At 50.6% G+C, this 12,943-nt stretch overlaps 1 protein-coding gene across 1 annotated transcript in view; it reads right to left on the bottom strand.

Annotated features, from left to right (window-relative positions):
• Positions 1–12,943, bottom strand: part of LOC119108553 (potassium voltage-gated channel subfamily KQT member 1) — a 71,667-nt gene that overhangs the window by 46,800 nt on the left and 11,924 nt on the right. The window contains exons 2-3 of the mRNA XM_037232142.1: positions 3,243–3,333; positions 2,797–2,923 (exon numbers count right to left, since the gene is read on the bottom strand). Of these exons, the coding sequence (XP_037088037.1) occupies positions 2,797–2,923; positions 3,243–3,333 (218 nt within the window). The remainder of the gene's footprint in view (positions 1–2,796; positions 2,924–3,242; positions 3,334–12,943) is intronic.

The following is a 12,943-nucleotide window of genomic DNA, read 5'->3' as shown; positions in this document are numbered from 1 at the left end:
AAGATTGTTTGCCTCTGTCCCTTTTATGGCTGTTTTTCTTTGGCCTGCTTGGGCTCGCTTGGTGTGCTCGCCGCTGCTCTAGCGAGAGCAGCGCCGCTACCGCAGTGTCCGCGCTGCCTCAGCTCAGTCTCGTCCGGGAGCTTTCCCGTGTCCGTGGATTACCGGCTCCCTCTGGGTCGGTACGCCGTCCGTCTGAACTCACCGCCGGTCGCTCCCATCCCGGCCCGCCCTGACGTCGGCCTCCGGCGCCGACGGCGGATGAAGCTGCCGTGTTTCGGCAGTGGAGCGCTCCGTCTCGGGGATGGTCGCGTGGCCTTTGCCATTGGGCCCACTCAGACCTACTGCAATTGGCAATCGGAGGAGCAGCCCGATTTGCTGGGCTGTCGGACTTATGGCAGCGACATCACCGATAGCGCAAACCATTTCCGCCCGACAAACAGCACTTCACAGCGGAGCGCCGCCATCCTTCTAGCTGCCGGATCATCCGCTGGAAAGTCTGTCTCTGGTGCCTCACCTCTGAACAGTCGTCTGTGCCGGCGCCGAAGGGCTCTCTTGCTCCTCGCGGGCGACTGCTACGTGTCGGAAATCTGGACTCCATACCTGACTCAGGATCGTGAACATGCATATGGGATGCCCGGCACCATTCTAAAACGGTTAGCAATTTTGGACAGTAAGTCTTCGTGAGAATGGCTCCCCAGACGGATGAGCTCGTAGTGCGAAAATCTATAGCTAAACCGGCTCGTTCGGTGGCGTCTCTATCGAGCGTCGAGCTCCAATAGCTTTTGTGACGCCGAGACATCACTTTAAGGCCGCACGTGTAGAGGAAGCCCGCCGCTCATCGACGTGGACTACCACTGGTCGTGGTGAGGGCGGAGATCGGAAGCGGAGAGCGCGCACACCGCGTGAACACGTGCGAAACGACCCCTGCTCCGTCGTTCCGCCGTCGCATCATGTCGAGCCATGCCAGTGTTCCTGGTGTACGGAACTAGCGCCGAATGCACCAGGCCACTGTCTGGATGTGGCTCGCCGCTGCCACATCCTGCGTGTGGCGACGTCACCTCTCGTCGCGGCATGACACAGCCCTTTCGTGACCCAGAGTTCCGGGGCACTGATTGGTGACACAACACGCTCGCCGCCGGCCGTGACACGTGACGCGCCGCATCCGCGCGTTACGGCGTGACGTGACGCGTCCTGGCCGATCGCTGGCGACTGATCGAACAGTGTCATTGATCGGGCTCAGCTTTCGACACGGGTTTAATAACCGGACCAACTACAGGCGTCAAACGACACTTCCGCACAGGAGTCCCCGCACCGTCCGCTCAATCAGAGCACACGGCCATGGACCCCGGCACAGGCGAGTGGCTATGTTCGCTGTCGCTCCATGCCCGCATACCCGACGGTAAGTCTGGCAGGCGCGGTGCACCAACATGTTACACACTGTGCGGACGTACAGGTGCCTTTGTTTTATAAGTCTGATCGGATGATTTGCTAACGTTATTTTCGGTTGTAATCCCCACTAAGCGTAGTTTAAAGTAAAGGGTTGATTTGCCGTCGATTAGTACCAGTTCCAATGAGAAGGATGAGGCGGGCATGTATGGTTTTTGGATTGAGGTTTCGCATACGTGGTGCTGGCAAAGGGTGCTGGCGGTCCAAAGCCTTTTCACCGCTGCAGGTAATTGTTGCTCCTTGTTGTTGACGAATGGAGTGACGATAAAGGTAACTTTAGCATGCTTTCAAACTATGCAAGGTTTATGGGGGTATTTGGTCGCATATTTCTGAAAAACGGACACAGTAATTCAGCGGCACAATACGTGCTTTAATGCTTAGTGGATACTACTGGAGAGATATTTTTAATATGATGCGTTCTCGGACAAAACTTAAATGAAGGATTAAGAGCCGGCGCTCGACCAGCATTAGGCAAAGCCATTTTACCCCAGGGATTATGCGAATGGCTTCATCTACATACATAGTGCTCACACTGTGTCCCTGTTCCAATATCTGGAAAAACTCTCCGCCTCTCAAAAGCAACGAAATGTGGCTGAAGTGCTGACATCCAGGTTGAATGTGCTCCAAATAAACAGCTGAAAACTCCCTCTCTTCTTTTCTGTCTCTTCTCATCAGTCTCTCCCCTCTCTCTCTCTCTCTCTCTCGCTCTCTCTCCCTCCCCCTCTCTCTCTTTCTCTTTCTCTCTCTCTCTCCCTCTCTCTCCCTCCCTCTGCCTTTGTCTCTTATATTTGTCCATCTGTCCATCTATCCTTCAATTACTCCATTTTATTCTTCCCCAGATCTCACCTCTCTGACCCTGCACCTTTCCCCGCCTTTCTTTCTGAAACAACGTACAGAACACTCGAGCCGGCGCAACCTCCTGCTACATCTCGTGGTTTCATCAACCTAGCTACACCACAACACGTTTTACGAGAAACGTGAAGATCACGAACTGCGCATTTCTGGTTCAAATGACTGCAGTTCCTCTTCCCTTTTATGTTGCGTCCAGTTTAAATTGGAGAGGTTTCGGCCGAACGGCGAAAAAGGCCTCGGTCGTATTTCACTCCACCCGGACTTTGGGGCGCCCAGTGCAGAACACCCAGCGTCGGCTGTCGTAATTCCAGTACGCTCCCAGACGCCTCTGGCGCTATGGGACTATTCTCGCTCTGAGAAGAGCTGGTACTGGCTCTCAAAGCGCAAATGTTTCTAATCCGGAATCCAATAAAACAATCCCAAATCGTGTTCACTCAGTTGGAGTGTGTCAGTTTTCGTTAGCAGCGGCTCGTAGCATCACACTGAGCAAGCACTTACCGATGATGGATATCGGTTTTCTTGCGAACCGAATTCTGCCGAAGATGCCGCGATACTTGCTGCGACACCCAGCAGACCAGAGTCGGACAAAGTACTCCACACCAAAAAACGTGACCAACACTAGCTCCTGCAATGAAATAAAGTGAAATTAGAGGACTCTCATTCGGCCTGGGACGTGGATGCACGTAAGCACATTTGCGTAGAACCGGAATTCACAAGCTCGTAGCCATATTGTACCGACTGCTTCCGCTGACAGTGCGAACGCGAGGGCCAATAATGGAGCTATTCAAGACAAAGTGAAAATGGTCCACAAGCTTTTATGTAGCTTGTGGACTAGGCATCAAGAGTTAGGAACGCACCAAAAATAGGTTCAGCGGAGCAGCGGATTGATTTTTTCAACGATTATGCCATACTTTCTCTGCAACATCGTCCCCGGTTCTACTCACCATCCAAAAGAGGGTTTCAATGGCGAACGCTTGATACTGATCGATGGTGGACAACACACTAAAGATGAGGCAGATGACGACGGCCATAAAGCTGGAAAAAGACACAGACGGTAAGGGCACGCGACTATGGTGAGTTTTCTGGAAAGCACATGCGAATGCGTAGTTCTCTGCCGTTATGTTTACTATGTTTTGCTGCCTGATATGGTTCGTGCTCCGAAACAACTGCTGTCTGGGTCAAAGTAAAATGGTTTTGCTCGATCTAAAGATTAATGGAATGGACTTCCACCACATCAAATAGCAGCCTCGCAAAATATCTTGACTGTGCACTACACTTGTAACAGCACGGGAAAAAAACACTTCATGACAGACTCGGTTCTTCGTGCGATGGCAACAAATGAATAAGAAGTGGGACAGCGAGTGAGAGAGAGAGAGAGAGAGAGAGAGAGAGAGGAGAGGAGAGAGAGAGATAGAGAGAGAGAGAGAGAGAGAGACGAGAGAGAGAGAGAGAGAGAGAGAGTGAGAGAAGGGAGATGAGAGAGAGAGAGAGGAGAGAGAGAGAGACGAGATGTGAGAGAGGAGAGCGAGAGAGCGAGGAGGAGCAGAGAGAGAGGAGAGAAGAGAGGAGACGAGAGAGAAGGGCAAATCGTATCCCATGCTCAACGCAGTTTTGAGAGCGAGGTGAGAGGAAGGACAAATCGTATCCAATGCTCAACGCAGTTTATATAAAACAGTGCTATTGTTCTATAATGTGTGGCGGGATGTGTATTCACGAGGAGCTTTAGGGTGTATAGGCCGCAAATGATGTCTGTCTGTTGCATTGGTCCTTGACTAGGCACGAGGCAGGGTGTCTAAGAGATGACGTTATAATTAATGAGCACCGGAATTTTAGTTGCATACGGAACGGAACATCGGTTACGCTGTCGACAGACGAACATTTGCCATTTTTAACGAGGCATGTGATTTATTACCGGCTTAGCGTTGCTATGGTCGATCTGCTATGGTCGACTTGCTATGGCTTAGCGTTGCTATGGTGACATCGCTTGTATTCTTGTCGCAAAAATATCGATTCAGTTCATGTCAGAAACGAATTTTTACAGCTGAATCGACACAGCTCACGACTCACATTGAAACGTTTGGCACTTGGCTCGATATTCGATTCAGCTTGAACCCAACTCAGGACACCTTTCTAACATACTGCAGTTCAAGTGTGAACGTAACGCGATTTTGGTCGAATAGGTTAAATTTGTCTTGTGCCATAAAATCACGAAAAACCGTTCGTTGTTGGTATTCATATATGAAAAACATTCCATATGTGTTTACTTTAATTCCATTCAGTTTGCGCCCAAACAATAAATATTCTGCTCTGGACATCGGCGACTACCTGGCTGTCTGGGTTTCTGTTTCGAATTATGCAGGGCGCTCTAGGAAAAGCGGACAGTTTTAAATCATTCACATTCCAGACATCTATTTTAGTTGCTACACGAATAACACATCAATGGAGCGTTTGTCATGCTAATTTTGCATATAACTGCTGAGCTTTTCGGCCCCGCTTAGTCTCGACGATACAGCGCTTGCTCGATTTGGCCTGTACTTTGTTCTTGTCGCTGTGTCACTCGATCTTTTGCTACTCAAGTGACGACATGGTTTGTCTCTGGCTTTATGACTTTTGCAACCCTTTTGCAGACTATCTTTTCACTCTTGAATCATTTATGTTCAAGGTGGTTTGCAGGCTCTTTGGGCACAGCTGCGACTTATCTTAACTTTATCTATCTCGAGCAATACACGATACACCTTAGCCGTTATTGTCTCTGGAGCGTGTGCAAGAACATGCAGTTGGGGCAGGCGCAGATTTCATTTATGATTGATGCTTCTCAAATGTCTATGCTTACGTTGTCGCTTGCGTAGAGATGTCTACAAATGCTTATCGTAACAGAAATAAAGAGATAACAAAAACAAACGGCTTCAAAATGTTAGTATACGGACTCGGATATCTGCAAAGAGGGGGAGCATAAGCACATGTATTTAAGTTGCAGTATTTCAGCGCTAACAACGCTACGATGCCTAATATGGTTTAGAACGCAGGAAAGCTGGTGAGAACACATCAGAAAGCTATTTTTCCAGTGGCGGTGTAACAGTGCTAAAAAAGATGGTCCAGCATTTTGATGACGCGCATTTCTGGGATGAACCCACGTGGGGCAGAGGTCGTTGACTGAGCCGTGACCCCACCATGCAACCATAAAACTCAGTTAAACGGCAGAATTCGGGGCGGAAGGTTAACGCACCATAATGCTTGACACTTCCCTCTAGCCTCATCTGACCTCGAGCGATCACTGCCATTGGCCAGAAGTCATCCCAGCCAACGGGAAATAGTGAGCATCACAGCGAGCAGAACCACAGGGGCCCCGCCACGACTTTGTTAGGAAGCAGACACTCTAGCCAACTGAGCTACTGTGACGGATAATTGAAACCGTTATGTAGCGGAAAAAGGTAGCAGGTATTTGACTGTCGGAGGAGGCCGCTAATAAAAAATTATACGCTGGCGTGCAAAAGCCATTCAGTACAGAAACAGCCCACTCCTTTTTAGGTTGCCTGACTCCGCCATTAAAAGGTTTCGTCAGAAGCACAGAGCCGAAGAAGCAGGATAATGGACAGACCATCGTAGCAAGACAATGGACAGACCATCGTAGCAAGACAATGGACAGACCATCTTAGAAAACGTGATAACTTGCGCGTCAGAGAGGAAGACTTTAACCATATTTGTCGACATCTATTCTCAACATAAATGTCACTCGTACCTCCAAAAAATGCCGCTATCTAGGGTCGCCTATATTGCATGTTATCGTGACAGTTGGGCATGTGATATGTGCTGTCGAAGTGCGATTTGTTACTGAACGCTTTTCACAGTTTCTTCCAGCAGGATTGCAATATTTTCACAAGCCGTTGAGCATGGCTCACCTGGGCGGTTGAGCACCCAAACCTCGTCCATTCCTTTCCCGGATTCGTCACTGACATCTCACATGCATCACTCATCACCTGAATGTGGTCAGCTTAGATGCAAGACAGCGTGTTAAAACTCACCTCTGTCATCCATCGGGCCGACGACATCGAAGAGCCGTGGATGGCACGTAAGCTTTGAAAATTGTGAGAGTCGTCCTGGCATGTCTCCCAGAAACCTTTCTGCAGTCGCCAATGGGTGACGTAGAAACCTAAAATTTTGAGTACTTCTGCCAATTACGTTTTTAGAACAAGTCACGAAGTTTCAGAACGATTGCTTAAAATGGCTTGGAGTGCACAAGTGAAACTAGAGACGGAGGGGGGACAAGGCCGCCCACAGCGTGTTAGTAGGGCTGATGTAAAAGAAACCGGTCTCGGGCGTCATGAACCGAAAAGAACAGAACATGTGCAGCCCATGCCTATTGACCGCTCTTCTTCAGTTGATAACCATTCAGTAATCGTCATCTATGCAGGATTCACACGGGAGGAAACGCTTCATGAATGCTCACCCAGGATACCATTGTCGCTATGTGCACAGGAGCAGGTTATGCTGTCCACAAGGCATTAACAAGAACTGACATGGCGACCAGCACGAGACGACGACTCCAATTATTCATAAACTCCTTCTGAATATCTACATTATCCTAGCTTCAAGTAGCTCTTAATGACACTGAAATAACACGTCGCCAATGTTGGCTTGGACCGGCGGTCACGGCATGGCACACGCATTGCTTGGACCGATCACCACCATTAGTGAGAAGCCATCACGCTGCTATGCGACCACATCATGATCGGCACGGACTGTCGGAGGCCTCCTGCGTGACCTGATCTGACCAGTGAAGTGGTTGAATCAGTATGCTTCTGTTAAGTACCAACTAGTTTCTAAAGTATGATTTTTTTTTTCAAAACCAAGATTATCACCTGTAAAATTTGAAGCATCGCATTTCCGACTACGGAATACTTGGATACGAACGCTGTTCCATTCAGGGAACCCCGAATGCCTTCGAGCCGGGTGCAAAGCTCCTTATCCTGGTCTTTACCTCACTCTGAGGACCAATGGCGGACGAGGATATTTGCTAAAGATTTCAAAGGGAAATGGTGCCAATGATACTTGTAAAAGTCCGACATGCACCCCTTAATGCAATCCGGGCCTACCCAAATACGTTATGAATCAAATCACCCGAAACACCGCACCTACAAAGTTCCGTTTTGGAAGATTCTCTTTTTGGACCAGTCGTCATATGAGCTTCGCAGCGTCTCGGCTGTTTGTCAGAAACGCTGCTGAGGTTTTCCTCTTTTCCCGAGAGCGTTCCCAGTAACTTAAATGTGTTTTTCAGACCAGCGTTCTCCTTGATCCTTAAAGACGTCTTCATGCGTCCCTAGAGCATTTGTTTTTTGATACGCGAGAAATATCGATGCGCTTAATTTAAGTTCTCAAATGGCAGGGGTCAATTACAATTAATCTTTATCGCTGCTACGGGGCATCTTATTGATATCCAACTTTTTAGGAGCTCTAGAAAATACATGGGACTTTTTTGTTATCTGTTACACCTGATCCTGATGTTTGAGAATGTTCCAAGATGTGAGGACTCCAGGCTAACAGAAATGGGTTGGGTAAAATGATTTGTCCATTCAATCCTGCAATCATTCACCCCCGCCCGCTGGCTCAGTCACCACAACAAATTTTCTGCTCCCGAATTCAAGTTGAATAACACCATCCGAAAACAAAGGGCTCCCGAGATCACAATTATGTATATGAGACCACTGATTGGTAGAGGTGATTAGCCAAAGCGATCAGCTCCCCAGCGGCTGCCACCAGCTCGTTTTGCCACCTCGGAAATGCAAGCTGCCACCAGCTGTTCCCGTCTGAGATGCGGACTGTCACCCAGTGCACACAGCTGGGTCCGCGCTGGCGCTCTAGGTAGCATGACCACAATTCGTCCCACAGCAATAGATCACAGTGAACACAGAAAACATGGGACGCGTGGAATACAATGTAGGGAACGCGTGAAACACAACACATGAAAGAGAGCACAACACGGGAAACGCGCGTGTCACAACACAAAAAAAAACACGGGGATTGCGGAGCAGACAAAGGGAGTGAATGCAGAGGGCTCAGGAAACTCAAAGACTCGCGGCCGGATCCGACAAGCGACGTTCCGCTGCACCGCGGCAGCTGATCGGAAACCACCTGAACAGTGTCGCTTGACCTCCGCTGCTGCAAGTTCCGCGAGATGCACGGCGTCCGCGGCGGCGCGACTCCACGTGGTCAGCGCCGGACTCGCTCAGGTGCGCGGCCTCACCGTTTGTATCGATCTCATCGATGGCGAGGATCCCGCTCTTACCTTTGTGTCTTGGTCATTTACGTACAGACCCCGATGACCACTCCATTGTGCCGAAGCTGCACGTCATGGGTTACGACGGGCCCTAAACGTCACTGTTCGGCACGCGACTTCGGCTTGGCTCATGGCCGCATGTGATAGGCAATGCCATGTCTTATGCACGGGCACTGACGAATGTGGTGAACATAATGTCCCCAATCACTCACTGGCCCGGCCTGGGTAACGACATGCAGAAATTGCACAGCACACCTTCTATTAGATGGATTACTTCGATCTTCGATGTTTTTTTTTTCTCCCGCATCAACCACGTTGTCCACATTTCGTCATTTCACCCATCTCAACGTTCTGCGGAACCTGCTCAAATAGAACATTAACCACCGACTTTCCACATGGTTATATTTGGTAACAAAATTAACCACAAAAGACAAGGAATGGCATGGTCAAACGACAGGCATTGTCTCTTTTGCCTTTGTCTTGGCCAATGTTGCGAAAACAACAATCAAACGTGGCAGGCTCATATAGCTGATCTTATAATCATGCCTTCAACCACCCTCCAAGCTTGGAATGACATCTGTTCGTTGCACTTCCTGCGCCTCCTGATCACCCCGGTACGTATCAGAAACACCTATTCAATCAGAGCCCCTGCACTATCAGAGGCCCTGCTCTACCAGATGCCCCTGCTCCACCAGAGACCTTTGCTCCACCAAAGACCCCTGCTCCACCAGAGGCCCCTGTTCCACCGGAGGCCTCTGCTCCACCAGACACCTGCTCCACCAGATGCCCCTGCTCCACCAGAGACCCTTGCTTCACCAAAGGCCCTTGCTCCACCAGAGGCCCCTGTTCCACCAGAGCCCTGCTCCACTAGAGACCCCTGATCTACCAGAGACACCTGCTCCACCAGATGCCCCTGCTCTACCTGAGGCCCCTGCTCCATTGCTCGACGGTGTGCACCGCCAGCCGTGTGCGGCAAGCCCTTGTTGGCTTACTCTACGTATGTGACTCCTGATGTCATAAGCCCGATCGCTTTCCGTCGGGCCCTGGAGCCCGCGGAGGTCTCCTGTTCCCGCGCACCTTGAGTCATGCGGCTCCTGACACGGGAAATGGGGGTCCGCGAGTCGGCAGCAGTCACGGCGCCTGCTCCGGAGTGGAGACGTCACCTCATCAGCCGTAAACGGCTCGCTCAGGGCACTGAGTCACCTCGTTCGCCACGCACTGATCAGCTCGGCTCTGATTGGTTCCGGTCCGGTGTGATCGCAAGCACCCGCCCCTCCCCCCTCCAGCGCACCCCAGCTCCTCGAGCTGATTATCGCTGCCGGCCGTCCTGCTCGGAGCGTTCCACTTTGCGACCTCATCCACGCCGCAGGTTTAAAGGTCCGCCAGATTAAAGCGGCCGGCTGGAAGCTATTGGCCAACATTTTATACCCCATCCCAGCCGGCACATTGTCCTGTCTATATTTACTCGTGGCGCTGGGCCGGCGGGTCTGTGCGTGCCGGCGCCCAGCATCAGATGCATGGAGTATTCGCGCACGACGGCTGGTGTTCGGCCGCTGGGCGCTGCAATGATGGAGCCGCACTGCGACACTCACCGGCCGACTGGACACGGCGCTCACTGGCCGACCAGATATGGCACTCACTTGCCGACCAGACACAGCACTCACCGGCCGAACAGACACGGCGCCAACCGGCAAACCAGACACGGCGCTCAGCGGCCGACCAGACACGGCGCTCACCGGCCGAACAGACACGGCGCCAACTGGCAAACCAGACACGGCGCTCAGCGGCCGACCAGACACGGCACTCACCGGCAGACCAAATACGGCACTCACTTGCCGACCAGACACGGCACTCACCGGCCGAACAGCACTCACCGGCCGACCAGACACGGGGCTCATCGGCCGACCAGACACGGCGCCAACCGGCAAATCAGATACGGCGCTCACCGGCCGACCAGACACGGCGCTCACCGGCCGACCAGACACGGCGCTCACCGGCAGACCAGATACGGCACTCACTTGCCGACCAGATACGGCACTCACTGGCCGATCAGACACGGCGCCAACCGTCCAACCAGACACGGCGCCGCTTTACAACCAATTGACATACACTCTCTAGCCCGGTGTTTCCCCGCTTTTACAAGATCCCTTTTTCTCTGATGATGGATTGCATTTTGGTTCTCTCCGAACCAAACAGCAAAACCTGATTTACGTAAGCCACACATTTTTTATTTCTCACTGTGAACTGAACCGAACAATCGGGTCAAGGCTCTAACAAAGAGAGCCCTGCACGGCGGATGTATTCAGGAAATGCAAAGGACTGAACTCCCCGTATCTCGCTGGTGCCTGAACACTCCCATTTCAGTGAAGGCACTGCCCTCGGCCATGGCTAATATAGCAACATTTTTGGCTTGGTGCTTGTTGTTCGTAAAAATGCACGTGGGAACATCACCTGCCAGTCAGCGTCTGCATTCGGCTTGAATAAAGTCTGGTCTGGTTACAATGCCTCCCCTCCCCCTCCCTCCTGAGGTCCTCCCATTTTCTGTTCGGGAATTCCCTCGGTTCGAAATACCTGCTCCAGCCAAATCGGTGTTCTGGGTTCGGTTTGGACAAGCAACAAAGAGTAAATAGGTCGACCATCGTTTTACATCCGACGATTTAAGAGAGGCAAGGATTTTTTGTATCTCAGCCACTGCTGTTCGTTCATTTAACCTGATGTCTTACTACCGTGTGCCACTTCGTATACAGTGGCAGCTGACTGACTCCAGTCATCCATCCCCGATGATCCCTCTGCGTGGACGTGTCCGCAGTCAGTCAATGTCACAAACATCGGTCACTTATGTGACATTTCCGTTTAATCCACATACGAGTCCGGCACGCATAACTGCGCGTTGTCCGGTGGGGCACACTACTGGCACCAATTTCCATATTCGCGGCGACACGCTTCGGGCAGGTCGTGCGGAGCGTCCAGGCGGATTTTTTAGGGTGTTCAACCATTAGGTCAAACCAATGCAGCCACCATGTCGGATAATAAATGGCTACTGCGCCGTTGCTTAGGTAAACTGATCATTAGTACATCCGTTACGTCTTTCGGCATGACAATGACGCTAATGTAAGATAACACCCGTAGGATTGTCTAAAACAGTTTCAGACGTGGGTGGTGCGTGTCAGATCAGTGTCCTACCGAACATTTGTTCCATGGTATTGCTGTCAGAAAGTCTTCAAATGACTATGCACCGACGCTTTCATTCGTATTTTACATAAAGGTAGGGATAGACCGGTATCCGCTGAAGAGTTGCCAGCGTTGATTGTCCGGAAAACATTGTTGGTGGTTCAGTTTCTGCTGGAAAAGTTGAGTGAGTGGGTGGGCTGAATAAATATTGACTGTAGGTCATTTACGAGGACATCATCTGTTACATCTCACCAGTCTTCTTAGCTTCGTCACGCAGACTTAGTTCGTTCTCAAGGGTAAGTGTACAACTCAACGCACTTCTCCATCAACCAATTTATTCTGAAAAAGCCTTTCACAATGGTGATTTGCTGAAAGGCTTGATTCATGAGCTGCAGAACCCTTGTGGTGCAGAACAGTACGGCCGCGGTCGCACCCCGTCGGTCATCACGGCGGGTGTTAATGCATGCGTAGGTTTACATGGCTGGTTTGCGAACGGACGCACTCTGTTTTAAGTCCAATACCGCAAAGGTCTTCTGCAACCCGGACGTTTACCACAACACCCAAATAATATGGAAATGGAGATATATCGGGCATTTAGCGTTAAGCGAAAAAATATAAAGCAGAGGAGCATGGAAGAACAGTGGCAAAAGTGAGAAAATGGAGACACTGCATTGTTGCGGTTGGATGTATGTGGCTAACATAACATTAATGATTTAATTAATGGGTATGAATGGTGCAATTACCGACGATGCATTGATATACATCACCATCAACATAGATTATATCCCTGCCTATCTTTGCACCGAATCTAAAACCGTCTTATGAATTTCTGCACAGAAATAGATACCGAAAGTCCCGCCAAATTTCTGCTGGCAGGCCAGTGCATGCAGTTTAACGTGGTTGGCGCATTGTGAATGGCCCGGGCCGGAGCGCGTCAATAAAGATCAACTTCCTGTCGGCTCGACGTCATAACTCGCCTTTATATCGCGTCCGTTGGCGATTTGGTGAGAGCTGGTAAGATATGACTGACTCGAGGCGGCGTGCAGCCAAAACAGCCACTGAGTTGCATCAAAACAATCTAAAACTCCACCGAAAGTGTGAGTTACTACCCGCAGGAGTCAAATAGTCACCAACTCTTCCGCTAATGACGCCGAGCCACGTGAACTGACCTGACACGGGTCGTCGTCCCCCAAATTAAGT

The sequence above is a fragment of the Pollicipes pollicipes genome, unplaced genomic scaffold (assembly GCF_011947565.3).
Source record: "Pollicipes pollicipes isolate AB1234 unplaced genomic scaffold, Ppol_2.1 Scaffold_6686;HRSCAF=7923_pilon_pilon_pilon, whole genome shotgun sequence".
NCBI classification, from domain to species: domain Eukaryota; kingdom Metazoa; phylum Arthropoda; class Thecostraca; order Pollicipedomorpha; family Pollicipedidae; genus Pollicipes; species Pollicipes pollicipes.
The sequence above is the reverse complement of the archived record's forward strand: the minus strand, read 5'-3'. Positions and strand labels throughout refer to the sequence as shown.